The 20592-nt window shown below is 41.4% G+C and overlaps 1 protein-coding gene across 1 annotated transcript; it reads right to left on the bottom strand.

Moving 5' to 3' along the window:
- Positions 1-355: 355 nt before the first annotated feature.
- Positions 356-10940, bottom strand: LOC144634801 (uncharacterized). The gene is made up of 10 exons (XM_078493834.1): positions 10737-10940; positions 9834-10634; positions 8071-8305; positions 7651-7826; positions 5716-5946; positions 4973-5178; positions 3658-4195; positions 2787-3159; positions 2084-2257; positions 356-1317 (listed from the first exon to the last, which is right to left on the bottom strand). Exons 1-10 carry the CDS (start codon positions 10896-10898, stop codon positions 650-652), a joined length of 3564 nt encoding a protein of 1187 aa, XP_078349960.1. The 5' UTR covers positions 10899-10940; the 3' UTR covers positions 356-649.
- Positions 10941-20592: the final 9652 nt, after the last annotated feature.

Genomic DNA, 20592 nt, shown 5'->3' with positions numbered 1-20592 from the left:
GCATACACATGTATGTATGTAAAGAGACACTACACGAAACCCGTAGAGTTACGTCATCAGCACATGTATAACTGTTTGGGACGAATCTTTGACGCGAGAAGACTCGATCGCCTGAAGACAAACACCTTTTTACTCGGACTTACTTGTAATTCCACTATTGCGCCATTTTACCATATTAGAGCAAAAGTCAACGCGCAAAAGATGCCATCGTTTTTACACTATAGAATAGGATATAGTCGGATAAAAACAGCGGGTCGGACAAACTTACGGAATACGGTCCCAAACGTAGTGGAAAAATAGTGGAATAATAAATCCCTTATTCGATAAGGTCATCGAATAAGGTGTATTTACTACCGACCCGTAATACCTACATGATCGTTCATGGATACCAACTTGTCACACACGTTACTACATTTTCTATTAAAAAAAACATTGTAAACCAACAGGTACTTACACACTTAAACCCAAAAATTAAACTTCTGCAAATCCGGACCACGTGAAGGCCAGCATAAACAAGAAGTTTTCTTTGCTCAAATGTCCTGTCATTCAAGTCAATCTACACAAGTTTGGTATTTACACGCCAAAACACTTCACCAACTTTTTTTTCCCTTGACCTCCAGCATAAGAAGTTAAGTTGGAGCTTAAACGCTTAAACCCAACATTTAAACTTAAAAAATTGCTGCAAATCTGGGTCATCAATACTTTTACCATGAACGCCAGCATAAACCTGCATAAGCAGTTTGCTGTACTTAAATGTCTTGTCGAGTGTGTCAACGTACTTCTCCAGCACAGTGAGTCCCATCACCTTCCCCAGAGAAATCATACTGGGGCCCAATCTGGGATCTTCATACTTCTCATTCTTCATCAACAAACGCACCATCTCCCCGTGGATGTACGCATCATCGAATGTTAGCGGCTCCTTGAAAGGGTACTTGCTGTACGTGTCGACGGCTTTCATTGGATCCGACTTGATCAATGAGTCAGCCAGTTCTATGTAAGCATCGTGAACAGATGGTGCCATTGAGATCACTTCTTCGTACAGCTTGTGGGCTTCGTTGACGCTGTCACCGCCTTTACGCATCAGTACGCGTGCTAATCCCAGGCGGGGGTGGTAGGAAGGTTTGTTGGGTGGCCCACTCGGCTTCTGTTCAGTTGTAGGACTGGGCTCTGCAGGTTTGGTCGGAGTTGAAGCAGCTGGGGATTTTGTTTCAGTTTTAGCTTGTGCCGATGGTTTAGCTGCTGCTGGCTGCTTTGTAGGAGAACATGCCCCTGATTTGTGAGCTGAAGGTGTTGGTGCTGCTGTCTTTGACGATGATGCTGTAACAAGAGCACAACAAAACACAAGTGTAAATGCTTTGATGGGGAGACACGGCGGCTGAATGGTTGGTACACTGGACTCCAGATCGAACGGTCCGGGTTTGAGCACTGGCCGGGGTCACTGTGTTGTGTTTTTTGGCACAACACTTTACTCTCATAGTGCCTCTCTCTCTACCCAGGTGCAAAAATAGCTACTGCCAAATTAATGCTGGATGGGTGAGCCTGCGGTGGACTAGCATCCCACACAATACTCCAAGTCGGTTCAAGCTAATGACACTGGGATAAGCTCTGGCCTGATGAGCCACTAGGCTCGAACACAGACAGTAAATACTTTGATGTTATCTTGTTATGTACTTGAAAGAAAACATACATTACTCTAGACTCTGGTTAAGATTGTCACGCAAAATAACATGAAATGTGATGGTAACTGAAAATACTTGAACCAGTATTGGTGATCGGGTGTTTTTGTTTTAGTAAATTTTCCGTGGTTTCTATCAACCTATATATCGGAGTGAGAGAAGTTAATTGAATTAAAGGCAGGTGAGTTCGAGGATGAAGGTTTCTCTCATTATCGGCATTATCTGAGGGGCCAAAAAAAAAGCCGAACAGTGTAACTCACCCATTTTAAGATCTAGGTGTCTCTTGGGCTTTTAGTAAAAGCAACAACAAATACCTTTTCATTTTGATGGACAGAAACCACCGAAATGCAAATAAACCTAAATCGGTTGAAAAAGGGTTTTAAAAAAATTACATAAACTACGTGTACCTGGTGTTCTACTAGTTCCGGTAGTACTTCCTCCTCTGCCCGCACCCCTCCCAGCAGACTTCGTAGGGGATGTCTTGCCTCGGGCTCCACCAGTCGGTGCCTTTGCTGCAGTCGTGGTCCCGCCTCGAGTGGGAGTAGTACTGCCTCTGCCCCTCACTGCTGCCCCACCACGAGCTGGAAATAAATACATACATGCTATACTACTTCACAACATGTCATATAATTTCCTTTTTTCAACTTCTAAATCCCAAAAAACGATCAGTGTTCATTACATAAAATGCACAGAAGAATTGATATATCAAGCAAAGAACCTTGTTGGTAGGATTATTATAATGCTTATTCACTGCACGTGTAGAGAACGCTCAATTAATTTGAAACAAACTAAGTTTCTGATGCCAGTGCCTAATAGGAATACCAACTTGTGTTATAATCTTGTCCTGTATAATAAATGCTCCAACTGAAAAGTTGCACTTAAGACGAAAAAATAGTTTTCCACTCTTTGACTGAAGAACCACACAAGTATTTCGACTGCCTCAAACCACAAACTTCATCAAAGAACACTTCAGCACCTTGAGCACTTTTCCTTAACGTTTCAATGAACATGTCTGTACACTGTCAATGCAAGGCGGCAGTTTTCCATTCTTCACTGAATTTCATCTAGACATTTTCTATCAGTGGTATATTGAGAATTAAGCTGACTTACCTGTTGTAGATGAACCTCTTCCTGCTTGGGCTCCACCCCGGCCAGCTGGGGAGGTAGCTGTCTTGCCAGTTGGCACAGCAGCAGCAGTCTTTTGAGTAGCACCTCCAGCAGCTGCTTTCTTTTCTGCTTCTTTCTTTGCTGTGTGCTCTTTAAACCACTTCTGTTCACTGAGCTTAGCTGGGGCCTCTCCACCTACTGATGGGGAACCCTCCTGCTCAATGCTCACTCGATAACTCAGTTCAGCTTCTTGGAGACTCTGTTTGGCATTAGTGGAGGTAGGGTCATCGTTGTCATGGGAACTTAGTTGGGCATCACCCAGGCGATAAAGAGCACGGCTGTTACATGGTTGAAGTAGAACAGCTTGCTGGCAGGTCTGTTAATGCAGAGAGTATTAATAATTGTTTTTTTTTATTACAGTAGGAAAATTGAGTGGCTCTTGACAAACATTAAGGCCATTTTAGCATCTCATTGGGCCCATAGCCCTATTCTTTATGCAACGATAATGGACAAATGATGAAAGCAAAATGAAACATGTCTGATTAAATTCTCCAGGATTTAAAGTTAGTAAGGGACAATCATTAAAATTTAACAAATCAGAATGATTAATGGAAATTGACAGCAAGTGTTAGCTAGTTACTATAACAGTCTTGTTGGAACATGAAAATCCTGCACACATGAAGATGCTGTAATGTACATGTATGTACAAGCCATTTAGAACAGTTTTAACCTGTTGAGTATCAACCCTTTAAATTAAGTTGCTTACTTCACTAGGCCTTATGTACCCACAAGGAAGCTACATTCACAAATGTAAAATAAAGATGAACATTTTTGAGCCAATAAGCATTCATGACTGTGCTTTCATTATTCTCACCTTTTCTTGCAGTTCAAGAATTTGCTTTCCAGGTGGAATAGTTGAGCAGTTAAGCAAGCCAGATAAATTTTCACAGAAACGAGAAACCTCGCCATTCTTTCCATCTGCTTTGTCCTTTGCCCCTTCCAGCATAATTTGAAGGAGTGTGAAATGACTCTCAAATAAGACCCACTCTACTTGATGGTATGTGTCACCTCTGGCCACAAGGCACGTCAAGACCTGTGTTGCCAACATGGCACTCAAATGCAAGGCATCATCTGTGGACATCACACCTGATGGTCTAGTTGACATTTGTTTACATAAGTTGCCAAGGAGAGCACATCCTTGCAGCCACTGAACATTGTCAAGTCTCAACAAGTTGTTGGAGGAGAGAGTTGTTTGTTGCGGCCATTTTTCAGGATCCTTGCTGGGGTTGTCTGACTCAGCACTCAATTGGTTTAACATATGTTCTATTCCTTCAGACAAATATTTCACGGCTTCTTCTTTTCTTTTGCCAGGCCCATTTTTCTGTTGGCACAGAGCCAGCCCAAGGTAAAACCTGTCAAGAAGCAAAGAAAAACATTGGTACTAAAATCTGGCATCCAAAAATGACAGTACACTGTACAACCTAGAACACCTAAGTTAAATTTGGGCTACAATAATGTTTAGTGGTTTCAAAGTTATGTTAGTGGTAGGTTAGGGTTAGCTTAGGGTGCTGTGAGCTATTTGTCATGAAATGATGAAATAATGAAAAAGATCACGTCATTGCAGGCTCTTCAAGGGTAATTAATTTATGCCATCATTAGGGAAATATTTGTGGCAAGTATGACTGCAAATTGTGAGAGATTTCATACACAGAAGTATAAAAGTATAAAAGCTTAGCATTGGAGAAAGGTTGCTGGAGATTTAAAAGGGTTGAATTTTGGGGCATTTGCATTTCCTTGAAATCTTTCATAAGGCACTGTAAAAATCCCCAGGGGTGTAGCTAAGAAAACACTAAGCTGGCTCATCAACAAGCCCAGCTGCTTTTGTTTTCAAGTGCAATTTCAGCCGGACTTAAGTTCTATTTCAGCCCATTAAATTACAGTGTACACGTAGCCAGCAGCCGGCCCTTAGCAACACTCCTGAATCGACTAGATAATTTGTAAGTTTAAGCCCTCAAGTTTAGCAGAAGGTACTGTACAGTCTATAAGTCACAGCTCTAAAGGCCTATTCTTGTATTTGTACACAAATTTATACAAAAAATTACATATTACAATTTTTAGTTATTGTGATTTACAGCTACAGTTTGTACTGGTTGCTAATATTATTGAATTGTACAGTACAAAGTACTGACCTTGCATCAGTATTAGTTGGCTTCAATCCCACAGCAACTTGAAGACAAACCACAGCTTCTTCTGGTTTGCCTTGTAGGAGAAGCATTCTACCGACATGCAAGTTGTAGACATGGTTGTCACTACCATTTGCCAGGGCATCTAAATACTTGAGATAAGCTTTTCCAAGAGCCTCTTCTTCATTAGTTGCCAGTTGGGCTGTTTTGTTCTACAGAAAAGATGTGGCATTCACAAGATGAGACACACTACAACAGCAAAAACAATATGATCAGATCACAGATCTCTATAAAGCTATGTCATTTGTACAAAAATTTTGTCGGGGCTAATTTTAGAATCTCTAAAACAGCGGCTGGCAAGAATTGGGCATGTAAAGAGAGACACTAGTTTATAGTCACCTTCCTCTTAACGGACACCTGTATTACACAGACATCTGGTGTAAAATTTTTTTTTCCTTTTTATTTTGGGCGGGCCTTGCCCTCCGTTTATAAAATTTAAATTAGATATTTTTGAAAATTCACTTTTCCAAAATCTAATAATTCAATACTAACACGTGTCTGGTCCTGTCTTTGCCGTTTTTTAGTAACTGAACTCCCTATAAACGGACACCTTTTCTTTTCCCCCCCTCAAAACTAGTTTCTACTACCTGTGGCTAGTTGGCTACCGTAAGTCTCGAGCCCAAGATGGGCAGTTGGAGCTGGTCCAGACAGTGTCTGTCTTAGAGAGAGTATGTGCAAGCATACTGTACCTGAGTAGCCTGTTTTGATTTCCACGCATACAACTTTTGAACATAGTCAGCCCTGTCCGACTGTCCTTGGTCCAACAGATAATGATATTCTTCATCAATGGCCTTGAGCTGCAAGGCTAGAGGAGCATTCCTTCCTGCACCACGTAACTCACAGATGGCCTGAATGTCATCTTCCTTTGAACTCTCCTTGGATTTCATATTAAAATCCATCTCGTCATCATCAGATGATTTCTGTAAAAAAGGAAACTCCACTATAAGTAAGGGTTATTTTTAGGCAACGAGGGGATATGTGATTTATTCACCGAGGGCGCAGCCCTCGGTGAATAAATCACATATCGCCGAGGTGCCTAAAAATAACCGGCTTATTTTTCACATGGGCGAGGTATCAACAGTGGCTCAAACAATAAGAAAGATTTTTTTCTTCGTTGTTTTGATGTAGGTGCGCTGAAATGTGCTGAAATGTTTTTCCCGACACACACTTAACAACAGGAAAAAGGTTCCGAAAAGGCGCACTGGGGTTTCCACATTGTTAAATTTTATAATAAACAGGTTATTTTTTCATTTTTGATACGCCGACCAAAACAATCAATATGCTTGCCAAACAAGTTTAACAATAGATTAAAGATTCCGAAAGTACGCATTGGAATTTTGTAATTGCCTGATAGTTCCGACAACTTTGTAACCACATTTTTTACCACTTTACTGCAAAGTTGGCAGAGGTGAGCGAGTCTGCGAAGGAAAGTTTTTATTTTGCGACAAATCCAGGCAATAACTTGGAGAAATTGCTATCCTCAAAGAATATCGAAGAGGTCTGCGAAAACGCTCAGTTTAGAACTTAGGAGGCGACAGAAGGGTTGTTTAACTTTAACCAGGCGGAAACAAATGGGAAGAAAACGTCGAAGAGGCTAGAGATATCGTCGAAGATGACAAATTAAAGAGCTGCTGGCCAGGAACAGTGAAAGGATCCCGAAAAACACTAAAAAAGGTAACCTTTTGGTGTTTGAATGTTTGGAGTGTGTTAGCAACCAAACGGATTGAACTGCAACGGAATTCTGAAAAAGAGCAAACGTCGAGGCATGAGTACCGGAACGCATTTCTCGTGTTTTCAATTAAGCAATTGCTCAGTAGTATTTAAAATGTAACAACAGTCAAGGTAAAATAAATCATAACGTTATTAAAGTAAAGTTGTGTTTTGTTTGTAATGCGAGGCTTGTGGCTTTGCTACGAGGGGAATATTATCATAATATTCCCCTAGGGGATTATCAACTTTAATAATCCCCTAGGGGAATATTAGATATCAGCCCCGCTCTCCTCTTTTACAATCAAAGCCGCCCCCCAGCTTTTCAGACAGTTGCTAATTAGCGGGGTCTATTCAATATAATCAGCCTGGAAGAACAAAGGAAAATGAGCCATGTGAAAAATAACCAAATTTAAAATACATGTACCAACTCAAAACAGTAATTCTGCTAAACTGTCGTAATGTTTCTTCACATGTACATCAGGTTAACAAATTTACCCGCCTGGGCTTTTAGTAAGACCCAACACCTGCCAGAGCTCTGGGAGGTATTCTGTTCTGAATTGTCAGCAAAAATTTATGCAGCTCCCAATAAGGGGGAGATGTTTCCAGTTTCTTAATTGCTCTGCATAAAGACAGCCACCTACTTTAATTCTTGACCCCTTACTCTACATGTCACTGAAAAATCTCATAATATTTATTTTTATCTAGTATCATAGGCCCGCAATGAGTGCAGAGGGCTAGTTATAGTAAGGTGAAAGGTGTTGTTAACTCTTAACCTGAGCCGGGTATTTGATAAGCAGAATACTCTGCTATATAGCTGGAATCTAGTTTAATCTTTCAGACACTCAGGCTGATTATTGCTGGGTCATGTGATATCGGGCATGATATCTCATGCCGGATACAATAAACTAACTTACTGGAGGTTTGATACCATACAGATCCTGTACATAATGTTGTTCCTCTAAAACCTGCCCCAGCTGAAAATGAAGATCAGCTCTTTTGGGCGACAACTTGATTGCCGTGGCAAACCACTCTGTAGCCATCTCAAGGTACCTCATTGGCGAAACCTCTCCGTCAAAATGACCCGCATTTCCTGAAAAATCACATGTTCTATAAGAAACCCTTCCAAGCCACCTTAACCATAAAAACAATTCTGAAAAACTGATGTTTTGAGCATTAGCCCTTCTTCATCTATACAATGTATATCAAAGAGTATACTTTGATAAAAAGCTACATGTAAGATATTCACTGACATACATGACTGTAGTCATGTATAACCAGATTTCTATAATTCTAGCCTATCACTAGAGTACATACACCAGTAAGAGAGATTTTACCGTGCTGCGGCAGGACCTTGAAACATTCTTTAATTTGCTCTTCTGCTGTCTTTACTAACTTGTCAGCAGATTTTTCACTCGTCTCTTGCTGAAGTTTCTTCTCCCATGCTCTGATTTCAGACTTGTGTTTTACTCCTGTGTTGGGATGTTTAGTGGTGCACATGTATGACTTGTGTTCCTCCAGCTCATCAGTGCGGACTGGCCGATTACAATCTGGGCACCCTTTGCAAGAATCCTTTAGGACATGTACAAGATGAAATTTTAATAACCCTGTTATACCAACCAGCACTGATGTCTATTAAATCTCTGTAACCTATGTAGGCTGTTAAGTAGGTATGCTGCCCCAAAGGGTAGGGTTTGAGCCATTTTAGTTTGAAACCGGACCTGAATCTTGATTTACATGTAAATGACTGTGTCCTAGGGTATAAATGGCTACTAGTGAACTGTTAGCAAAGCCTAACAAACTGCTTGGGGTAACCTGCAATGGAGTAGCATCCCACCTGGGGTGAGTAGCAATACCAATGCATCATGCTACAGAAACTGGGATAAGATAAATATAATAATGAAAACACAATAAACTTAAACTACAAAGTCATGTATGTATGACAGGAACATAAAGCAATTCAGGGTAAGGATAATTTTCCGTTATTTGGTTGGCTATATATTTCTGCCATCCCGACGGGATCATCACCTTGTAGTGGTGGGGTGGCTTGAGTGCCTCTGTGACCCCTAGAGCTATGCCGGCGGGAGTTCTAAACTCCTGGTAGGGCCACCCATGCCGGACAGGTCGAAGGGTAGAGGCCTGACAAAGAGTGATCCCCTGGCCCTCCTGTTGGAGGTTGGGCGTAGGGCTAGCAACCCTACCCTGTAAAAAAAGTCATATGCTACAGAAACCGAAACCAGTATAGGAAACTGGTGAACGCCCTATGCTCCCAAGGGGGTATAAAGGAACAATGATGATATATTTCTGATTGGTCAACAGCTGAACATTCAGGCCAGACTGGAAGACCCCAGGGGTACTCAGGTACATTGTATGATAGCATGACCAGGAGGTGTAAAGACCTTTTTGGGGTTTAAATTTTGCTATCCAAAGACCTCTTTTGGGCTGGAAATTTTGAGGTGACTTTTTTGGGTGAATAATCTTGGTAAAGACTTCTTATTAGGTTGGGAAAACATGTAACCCAGAGTTCTAATTTTTAGGTCAAAGGGACTATTTGGAAAGTTATATTCTATGCTGTTGATTTTTATGGGGAGTACACAGAGGCGGCGAGGCTGGAGGGGAAGCTAAGACTGTCCCAAAAATACTCTGCAGGTTTTCATATTTGGAGCAACTTTTTCCTGTTCTAGCAACTTTTTGTTTACTGAGCAGTTTCTAGACCAAAGATTTCATACAAACGTTTCTGAACATTTTCTGAACTTTCCAAAGATAAATGAAGTTTCCCGAAGACTTCCAAGAAAGTTTTAAAGATGTTTGAACTCACTCAGGAAACAGAATATCTTTGACATGAACCAATTTTATGCGGTGCTTGCGATATTTTTGGCACCAAAACATGGAGGGCTGAGCCTGAAAATTTTCGTTCGCCCCCCCCCCCCACCCCTTGCTCTGCCACCTATGCTGCTACATGTTTCTCAACTGGGTTCTCCCCTGGGTGGGAGACATTTGAGAGAGTGGGGAGAGGGAGTGTCACACTGTCATGAAACATCGACAAGAGGAGGAAAAGAGAAGTACAACTGTATTTCTCCTTTATTTACCGTCATCTTACCTTTGATTTTTCCTCTAAATCTTTGACTGGTACTATTTCCCCAGACTTCTCCACTAAAACAGGCCTAAATTCACACTGCTTCAAATGAGGGCCAAGATCACAGAGCTTCAATACCTCACCACACCCCCAGTGCTTGTAAACACAGAACACTGTTTGGGAAGATAATTCCTTGTCCAGCTCATATTCATCAACACGCCACGCGTCAGCTAGCGGGGAGCCGTCTAGAGGATCCTGTTTTGAGGTCCGAGTTAGCTCATCAATACAACTCTTGCAGAAGACATGCTTGGGTTGGCTCTCCTTGATTGATTTCGGTCGATAAAGAACTCCCAAACACACTGGGCATTCAAACTTCGATTGCTGTTTTTCATCTGAAAACTTTATCGGCCTTGAAAGCTTCAGTCTCGAAATTACCAACACATACGTTCGTTTGTTGCTTGCGTCTGGTGAAGTCACCTCCACTTCAACGACCGTCTCACCATGGTTTAAAGTTATGGGATCTTTTGATTCACCGCCATTAACTTTCAATGCAGTCTTTTTGTCAGCTACACTGGGAATAACCTCAACAGAGGAGCAAGTAAATGGAACGAATGCAGAGTAATTGGTGATGCTGGAAGTGAAATCTGGAGATAGGCTGCAAAGGACAGAAAGTTTGAGGTCTGTGAGCGACGCGTCGCTCGCAGACAGTCGAGTTACGTGAATGAAATAATTCTTGATTGTGCTTCCATCTTCAGCTGTTACTTCGATTTTTACGGGTGTAACTTCTCCTTCTCTTAGAGCTACTGTTTTTCCACCGCCACTACCCTGCAGAAACAAAGAAAGTTAAGCTTTTAATGGCTAAATACCTGCAGAGTGCAGAATCACAACACGTTTGGCGGGAATACGAAATAAGATTTGTTGGCTTACCGAAATGGAGTACGAAGCCCCTGAATCGCTTGTTAGCGGATCGATTTTAATCTGTTTCACATCACTTCCAAGAGTTACTGTGTATTCAGTTGTGTTCGGGTGGAATTTCGGCGTTAGTTTTCCAGGAGATATAGAAAGCTTTTCCAAGTCCGCGTTATCCATGTTGCCATGCCACGAAATGCGTGAAGATGGCTCATCAAGGGATCTGGGTAACTAGGTCACGCAACTAATATTGCGTGACACAACTCCACGAAACACGTGCACAGCGACGGGAGGAGCTTCTGGACAAGCCGATTGAGAGTACCAGATTTTCAGTACGTAGACCTGGATCAGTAAAAATACCTGAGATGATCAATAAATGGGGTCGATTTGATCATACCATCTGCTATCGGTTGCAAAGTGGTGAAAAAACGCTGCACATTTATATGTTACTGTACACGTGAAATATTTGTTTTGGCTTCTCATAAAATCTTTGGTTTTTGTATTTTTGCATTTTCTTTTTTTACTGTTGCATGACTTTTAGGTTTTGGGAAAATTTTCTAGCTTAAATTCAGTTCGCTTTTCTATGTAACAGGAACGATTACGAGCAACTGGTTAAATATATAAACAGGAAACGTTAGAAATCGTACTCCTCGTGTTGAATCTTGAAATAAATTGCCTCCCGAAGATCCGAGAGAGTCGGCTGCTCAAATCTAGCCTGTTCCAGTCGTTCGGTTAGTGGGGAACGGCGCGAAGAAAAAAAAAGGCGAGCGAAAAAATGGGGAGGCGGCTGGGATGTAGGGAGGTTATTCATCGCGCCGTCCCCCCACTCCCCGAACGCCTGGAACAGGCTGGGTCAAATCGGGCAAATTGGGCAAACTTAGCCGGTCCACATGGTCTTTTAGGTCTATCAAATCTGAGGTCGCCGGAATGACCCTGGTCATGGGGACAAAGTTCAAATCGGTTTGCTTTCTCAGACTTTGTAAATCTTTATAGCTTGCAACATTAACAATGACAACTAAAGCAATTTTAATTTAACAAAAGTAACGAAACTGGGCAACGAAATCTTCTCATTTGAATATTTTATTTATTTCAAATATTTACAGTATTACTTCAGAAAAAAATTTTCATCGCTTTTCCTAAATGGGGTTGCTCCCTGTTCATTATCGACGTAAAACGAGGGTTGTCACAACAAGATATTACTGAAAGAATATCATACACCTTAAGCAATGGATCAAAATATTGATGAAAATATAAATTGTATTTCTTGCTTCAGTTTGTGCCGATTTTTAAGATTCTTCTTTACTGATCTTTCTAAGATTTTTAAGATTCTTCTTTATTGATCTTTCTACAATCATTATTACTACTGGCTCTGCATGGCACTGCACTAAGAACGACTAGTTGACTTGACTAACATAGTCGTTAAACATGTTCAGTGAACATGACGAGTTAATGAGCATAGGTAAAAAAAGTCAAGTCTGCGTCGAGCCAAGTGGCCCATACCGCCGGAGCTTAGTTTCTGTAGCATTTAGCGACTAGAAGTATTTCTATTCCCCCTGGATGGGATGCTAGTCCATTGTAGGGTTCCCCCCCCCCCCCAACATTATTTCGCCGGTACCTATTTATACACCTGGGTAGAGAGAGGCACTATGAAGGTAAAGTGTCTTGCCCAAGAACACAACACAGTGATCCCGGTCAAGGCTCGAACCCAGACCGTTCGATCCGGAATTCAGCACACTTACCATTATAGGCCACCGTGTCCCACCGCCTCTAACATAGGGTTGATGTCTAAATGGAGGAAGTTAACACCCCAGGGGGCGGGCGGGGTTAAGCGGTATTTTACGGCCAACATGAAAAAACACAGTTTCGAAAGAAAATTGACTTGACATGGTCATTTAAAGAAATTCAATTATCAGACTTTTTTCTCAAGCTGCGAGCCAGTTTTTTCTTTTCCTGTAAGGACGGACTTTCAGTTGAGTCGTTCAAAGTGAGTTTTTGAGAATCAGCAATTAACTGAGATACAAACGACACCGAAGAGACATTCCGCTGCTCGATACCGTTTGCAGGCGCTGTATCTTGTTTACTTTCGATTTCAGACATGACAGTCACAGTACAACGTATCGATATAGTCTCAATGCTTTGTTTCTTTTCTTCGCGAGCTGCACTTTCAGGAATGTTCGTGGTCCTCTGCAGTGGACGGCTGACCACTTGTGGCGCCCGCGAGTCTGCAGCGTCAGTAAAAACCTCCTCGCATTCTTCTTCTTCGAGTCTGTTACAAAGCACTTGTTCCCGTGACACTGTACGGTGTGCATTGCTGTCCGCCCTTGCAAGGAGTCTGTTACGCCTTTTTTGCTTTGGCGCATAATATTTTTGCATTTCTTGGTCTCCCATCTGCAGGTTATCATTCATTTTGCCATTATACAGCAAAGCATCTCTCTGGCCTGTGATCATTGCTGCCTTCATTTCTCTCTCGTTTCCTTGCTGCGTGCGTGACGTCATTAGATCTCTATGTTGACGAATGTTTCGCTCTAAATAGGATTTATTCTGCCCTTCCTCGCTTTTAACGCCATTTCGCAGAGTAAAACTAGCGGTACTTGGATAATTCTCTTTCATAGTGTTCTCTACCGTGAAGATTTCTTGTCCTTTAATTTGCCCAGCAGAAGCGTTTCTTGTTTCTGACAATTTAGAGGGTGTTGATAAAACTGAATGGAAACGATTGCGTTCCAGTTTAGGCCTCTCGAGTAAACGGCTACCTTTACAACCTTCCAGCACGCTATGTCTCCTAGTAACTTGGTCTTCTTGTCGTTTGTTCATGGCCAGTTCCTTAAGTTCCTTGTCGTTTGTACTGTTCCTTGGTGTCCTTAAGCTGTATGCTGGATTGAAGTATGACTGCGTTGACCTTCTCGCACCATGGTGTTGTGGCTTTATATAGGGAAAGCGTACGACCTCGGTTTTCTTCTCGTTTGTCATCGCACCCAGTGCGTTCTGTGTAGATTCTGAAGCAACGCGATTCTTCTCGGGGCTATGTTGCTCAGCTACTGAAGGCCATTGGAAATTAGACAACATTTGTGCTGGGGCTGAATTCGGTGTTCTGCGCGAAGGCGAAATGGACGGGAATATCCTGGACGGCGTTCTCGGCTCTGGCAAGGGAGCTGAGTTTGTGCGGCAGTAGGGAAGCTTGTTCACTCCTCGCCGAGCAGTAACCAGCGACACATTGTCAATTGAGATTATTCCTTGAGGGGACTTTCGATTGGCTTCTGACTTGGACAGCGTTGTTCCTTTTTCATGGAAATGTCGATCGCCCGGCGAGGAAGGTGAAGCTGCCTTTCGCTGTTTTTCTCCACTTGAATTTGATCCAATAGCAGGAAGACATTTCGTTTCCTTCGTTTTTGGCCTAGCTCCTTGTAAGCGATATATCTTCTCCTCAATGAGCACCCCTTCGTCCTCTTTCGACATGTTACTTTGCTTGCTCTGTTTTTCCATGACAAATGAACAGGCTGTAATGGATCGACCGTACGTGGTAGGTACCTTATAAAACATATCAAAGTGAAGTTCAACAAGTCCTTTACAGTTCGAGCGGAAATTACTTTTCGCCGCCAGCCAATCACATTATGAAGCACAACAAGTCAAAAGTATGGCCGTCAGCCAATCACAAGGGGACTTACGGCTCCATTTTGCGGCGCTAAGAATCATCAATATTCGGGCGTTTCAAACATTAATTACCACTGAAAACCGGCCCGTGCTGCTTACAGGTGTAAGAGACAAAGCCCACAGAACAAGAGCCCCAATAACACTAATCAAAGTGAAGTGCAACAGTCATTTTACAGTTCGGCGAAAATCTCCTTTGGCCGCAAGCCGATTACAATATGAAGCACAACAAATCAAAAGCATCGGCGTCGGCAAATCACCAGGGAGTGTTCAGGCGGTACAAACATACGTCACAGCTGAAAACCGGCCTGTCTTACAACATTCATCACACACCACTTTTAAAGTACTAAGCAACAAAATACTGCATATTTTCTTTTTCAAATCAAAATCAGACTCCAAACACGGACGACTTTTAAAATGCGGCACTCTTTGATCTGTCTGGTAAGTCCTTGGTTTGTAATTCAGAACAGGGTGTGGCATCCGAGGATATTACAATTTACCGCTGACGGTACAAACCAAAGCCACGCCTTGAGCCTTGAGTTAAGATTCTCTGACCACGCCCATGTTAATCCTTGAAGCTCATTGGTCCTCGGTGATGACTTTGACATTTGTGGCTTCACCTCACCAGTTTTAGTGAATTTATATGAGTAAAATCATCATCGCATTGAAGGTTTGAAAGGAAACGTCGTCCCCATTCGCTGCATTAAAAATATCAATTTTTCATTTAAAAAGAGTTTTGAAGAATACAGCGTCAATTCTGCGATCTGTCGGATCGGTGTTTAACTATGCAGAAGGTGTGGCAATCCGGGTTTTCCAACATTGTAATCTGAAAGGATTCTAAACCACGCCCAGCTTTAAGAAAAAAAAAATGATTGGCTGGCGGTAAAAGCTTTGACATTGGTGGCTTCACTATTTTCAGTCCAGCTCTGCAGTAAAATCATCATACTGCCCAGTGAACGAATGTACGTACAACGAGCGCAATGTACTTATAGCGCCAAGAGTGGTTGTGACTTCCACTTCGCTTCCATTCGGTTTTCAATAAATCTTACTCGGTAAACTCATATCTACTGTAAACAGAAATTGTTAAAGTACAACGCAGCGACAGAAAAATACAAGTTTCTTCCTAATTAACTAATAAATTTATGGTTCATCGTCTCAATTCGCGCGTATCAATGAAGCACAAAATATTTATTATTCAACTCTGCTTAGTGGACTGGAGTACAAATAACGCGCAAGACCAGTTTAACAGGTTATGTGTAGTCCTCTTATTCCTTATTTAAGGTTACTGTAGACCTTCAGAGGCCAAATTTTGCGAAATTTTTTTCTTTGCTCATTCTAAAGCTAAAATTCTGATTTATAGTTTGGTGAAAAAAGTAAAGTAAAATTGTTAAATGAACGCGAGTTATCGAGGAAAAACTTCTTTTCAGAAGAGTTAATAAATAGCTAAAGGTGTTATAATCCTAATAAAACATGGGGCGCTCCGTACATTTTCCGCGTTAAAGTTCATCCGGCGACTCGAGTTACGCAGATTTGAATGCTTTATTTACATCGAAAGAGCTGTGCTGTTTAGCGAGGGTTAGGCCACAAAGATCAGTGAATTTTAATGCAAAAGTCTGTAAAAAATTGATATGAGTTCGTCGAAAAGAGATCAAAAGAGAGAACACATCTTGGACGAAACATCGTATAAGAAAACCGGGTCGAAAACGAAAATGAAAGAGGGAGACTAGAAGAAAGCCAGAAGCAATTTGATGTTCAGTTGGAGCTTAAGAACAAATCGAACAATAACACTCAAGGAAAAGCTTTCCCGAGCGAATTCATCCCCGCTACGGCACTTTGTTTGGGATCGCCGGTCAGCCGATTTTGGCTGCTATTTCGCCGCTGGTTTCCCGTCCTTTCCCGCTTGCTAGCGCTTCATTTTTCCTTTTGTTTTCCCGTGTTAGAATCCATTCTGGTTGTCCTTACTTTCCACATTACTAGCTGCTAGTACTCCAAATATTCGGGCCAAATTTACGGTTCTGGGAAATTTTTTGTTCCCTGAAGCCAGCGTACAAATCAATTCGACCATGATTTGATTGCGAAATAATGTTTTCAGTGAACTGCAATGGACTACCGTAGAATTCCGGTTATAAGCCCTGGGCTTATACAACTTCGTAAGGGGTTTTGGGTGGGCTTATAAGCGGAGGGGCTTATATCCGGGAGGGCTTATAAGCGGAATGAAAAAAACGTTTCAAAACGACCCACGGGAGTGTTGATGGAAATACGTTTTTAAGTTAAAAACACATAATAAAGCAACATTTAGCCCTATTCAGTACTGTCATCTGGTAGAGGGGGGCTTATATCCGGGGGGGCTTATAACCGGATGTATTTTTTTGTTTCCAGGATGATGGGCCTATAACCGGGGGGGCTTATAAGCGGGGGGGCTTATAACCGGAATTCTACGGTATTTTGGTGAGGAGTCTCTGGGGACACAAGCTTGTGTTTCATTGGTCGGCTGCATGACCGCGTTGACAACCACTTTGATAAGTGTGATAAGCTTGCAAACCTTTAGGTGCAAAAACCTCGGGCTTTACTTTTGCGATGATTCCACTACTTCAAGCGAATTAATAGGGTATGTAGATTTGACGGATTTTTACGAAACTTGGCCAAAATGTTCCTTGGTAATTAACGCGCCAAAGCGTGTGAGGCTTTTTCTATATTTTAAATATTCCGCGTTTTACACCTTCTTACGTGACGAAGATCAGCAAATATTCTCATCGCCGAGTTTACAATAGATTTTCTCAGCAACCAATAGGAATATCCAAAAAGCCTCACACACTTTTGTAGTCCATTACCTGCTGATTGACACTGTGCAGTTTGTTTGGTCGTACGTGCGAACACGAAAGCAGGTAATTCAATTTAGCAAACATCGTCAGTGTTGCGGTTTAAAGCTTGCGCGAGCTTACCATTAGACCTATTCTTTAAAACAATTATTTCTTTAGATTCTACATTTTATTAGCTTTACAGTGATATATACTTTTCAAAGGTTTTGTAAAAAGAAACGCGCGTATGATCGATTTTCCGGAAGGCACCTCTGAAGGTCTACAGTAACCTTAATAATATACATGAAAAAATTTCTCAAATATGATTGGCTTAGAGAAATGCAGTTTTTAGTAAATTCGATGCAGAAATGAGGAAATATAGTGCAGAAAAAAGGAAATTCGGTGCAAAAAGGGAAACAAACAGAGCATTCTGATTGGTTAATAAACAAAGGCACCCACAGAGGGCCAATCAAACGCTTCCACGCGATCTGAACGGCGCGAAGTTTGGATCTGCTTTGAGATGCGAGTGAAAAAAAAAATGGCTGCCGTTTTGAGCACAGTAGAGGACCAGAAGACAGCTCTAATAACAAAGCACTGAAAAGCATTGGTTTTTGGTTCTCGTTTCGGAACAACTGGTTTCTTAAGAAGGAAATTGCCGACGAATTCGAAACTACAAGCCCACTAAGCTTCACGCTTTGCTTGAGCGAATTTATTTACGCCGAATTCAAAAACAAACACATTGGCGAAGATAATGGACCAGATAGCCTCAAAGTAATGACTACATCGCTTGAAAGACACTGTAATTAGAGAACTGTACGGGACAGAGAATTGTTTCGTCCAAGGAAGTGTTAAAATGAAAAGCGAAACAGCTTCACTTGGTTGGCCGTCGGCGAGTCGATAGCGCTGAAGCAAAGCTCGACAAGTAGTAGCTGGAAGAGGTAAAACCCTGAATCTTGCATTGAGATAATTCGTTAGCCAGATAATTGTATTGAGATAATTCTGCTTAGCCAGATTTTTCGGCTAAAAAACTTTTAAAGCATTGAGAAACCCGGCCTGTACGTTGTTTGGGCTTTGACCTTGTTTTGAATGAACGCGTGATTATACGAGTTTGAATAAATATTTTTTGTACGAGATTTGCGCTTGTTATTTTCTCGCAATTTTTTCATGAATATAATTAATAAGTAATCACATGATTTTTCTCGTGCAATTTGGGATAAATAAGCACTCGTAAATTTTTCAAAGACTACAAATTGCACTCACCCTACGGGCTCGTGCAATTTTGTTAGTAGGCTTTTGTACATTATGCTAGCATTTTTTCGAGCATTTCAGTGAGGCAAAAGCATTGAGCATTATTCGAGCATTTTAGTGGCATTTTCCCGGAAAATTGATTTGAGGACTAAAACTCAAAATTCAACTACAAATAACTTTCTAGAGATAGTCAACTACTTTCTGTACTAAGCTTTGTAGATAATTTCGAGGATTATGTTTTTTTGGCTGTATTTATGAACTTGTATACGTTGTTGTTGTTACTTGCAACACTTGTACGTTTTTGAAGTGTTAACAGTTAACACCATGCGAAAAACTTTGAAATTAATTTTAAAAAACCGTTTGTATAATGATCATTATCCGAGCATTTTAGTGACTTTTTTGGGGGAGACCGAGCATTTTAGTGGGAAAAATGGAGCATTAAGTAATGTTTAATAAATGAGCAGCTGTGTTTTATCAAGTTTAAAACACGAGGCGCAGCCGAGTGTTTTAGACTTGATAAAACTCGAACTGCGAATTTATTGAACGGCTTCAAAATCTTCTGATGTGGATCAACTCATTCTTGCACTAATATTTAGATTTGGGGTTATTTTGGCCTAGAAAATTCGACGCAAAGTTGAGCCGTGTCTTTATCAGATATAAAGACACTCATTAAACATTAATTTCTTTTGTATTTTCTTTATGAATTTTTAATGAGTTTTTGAAGGTGAAACATTTTAGTGGGGAAACAAAAGCATAATGTACAAAAGCCTATTTGTTAGTCTTTGAAAAATTTACTCGTGCATATTTATCTCAAATTGCACTCGAAATCATGTGATTACCTATACAAATATTTTCAGTTAGCGTGAAGCATGGCTACATATTTTTACTTGTATGTCATTTGTATTTTGAATTGCCATACAGGCTCGCCAAAATACTGAAAAACTCGTAAAAGTTTATTCCTATATTTTTGCTTTTTACGATGATTAGCAAGATTTACCACTTCTTGTAATGACAACCGGACGCTAAATAACATGGAGAAGCAGTTTCATTAATACCCTTCACAGACCGATTTCTTTACAGTATAAATCACATAAAACGATCACTCGTTGTTCGACTCTTCGGGCTAATTGAAAACACCGGTCCTCACAACGAAGTTTTAACGGGCAACGGAGGCTCAATGCCATGTCCAGGATCCAAGTGATGACAAATTCACTGTGAACTGCTGGTGGGAGATGCCGTGGCCTAAGAGTTAACAAATTGGATTTCGTATCGAGTGGCCAGGCTTCGAGCTTGGTGGGGGCTCTGCGTTGTGTTCTTGGGCAATACAATTTACTCTCATAGTGCCTCTCTCCACCCAGTGTATAAATGGGTACCGGTGAATTTAATGCCGGGAGGTAACCCTGCTACCCCATTCATGGAGGGGGTGGAGTAGCAATGCTCCTAGTCGCTTTATGCTACAGATACAGTTGAATCCCGATAACTCGAACCCTTAAGGGAAATCGAAAAAGGTTCGAGATATCGGGAGTTCGAGTTATCGAGGGTAAAATTAGTAAGAAAACGACTTGGAGGGGAATCAGAAAAGGTTCGACTTAGCGGAAGCTCGAGGTTCGAGTTATCGGGAGTTAACTGTACCGGGTTAGGTAGGCTCCCGCCTGATTAGTCTCTACTGAAACTCGTCATGAATTCACCTTATTTATTTCACCACCGAGAAACGAGGATAACGAGTCAACAATCAATCAAGGTTCGTTCATCTATTCCATTCTCCGCGCCAGGGTCAAGAGAAACAAAAGTCAACAACTACAGTAAGTTTTCCTCTGCCATTTAGGTGTAGCTCTGTCTCACTTGTCGTACAAGAAAGTTTCTAGTTAGGCCTGTAAATGCTATCTCCTCGTTAGTAGAGACCTTCAGATCAGTGCTTATGCTTTCGATTATGACACTTCACACCAATCCGTATCGGTGGTCTCCTTTTCAACTGGTAAGCAATAGGGAAGAGTGACGGCTCCGCAAACGTAACTGGTTTGAAATTCTTTAGTCGTACTCATACTCAATCTCGTACTCCGATTAGGTCACCACTCTCTCGTGCAAAACAGAAGTAGCGCGCCGCATCAGTGCCTATTTCAAACGCACCACGGCAATAAAATACGGCAAGTAAATACACAAAAGACCATAGAAATATTAAGGTT

The sequence above is a fragment of the Oculina patagonica genome, chromosome 13 (genome assembly GCF_052425735.1).
Source record: "Oculina patagonica isolate OP01 chromosome 13, crgOcupat, whole genome shotgun sequence".
NCBI classification, from domain to species: Eukaryota; Metazoa; Cnidaria; class Anthozoa; order Scleractinia; family Oculinidae; genus Oculina; species Oculina patagonica.
The sequence above is the reverse complement of the archived record's forward strand: the minus strand, read 5'-3'. Positions and strand labels throughout refer to the sequence as shown.

Excerpts from the sequence above, each read along its gene's own strand:
- LOC144634801 (XM_078493834.1), bottom strand. The coding sequence starts at position 10,898 with ATGGATAACGCGGACTTGGAAAAGCTTTCTATATCTCCTGGAAAACTA. Across the intron at positions 10,635-10,736 it reads GGGCTTCGTACTCCATTTCG|GGTAGTGGCGGTGGAAAAAC; the intron begins GTAAGCCAACAA and ends TTGTTTCTGCAG. Across the intron at positions 1,318-2,083 it reads CGGAACTAGTAGAACACCAG|CATCATCGTCAAAGACAGCA; the intron begins GTACACGTAGTT and ends CTCTTGTTACAG.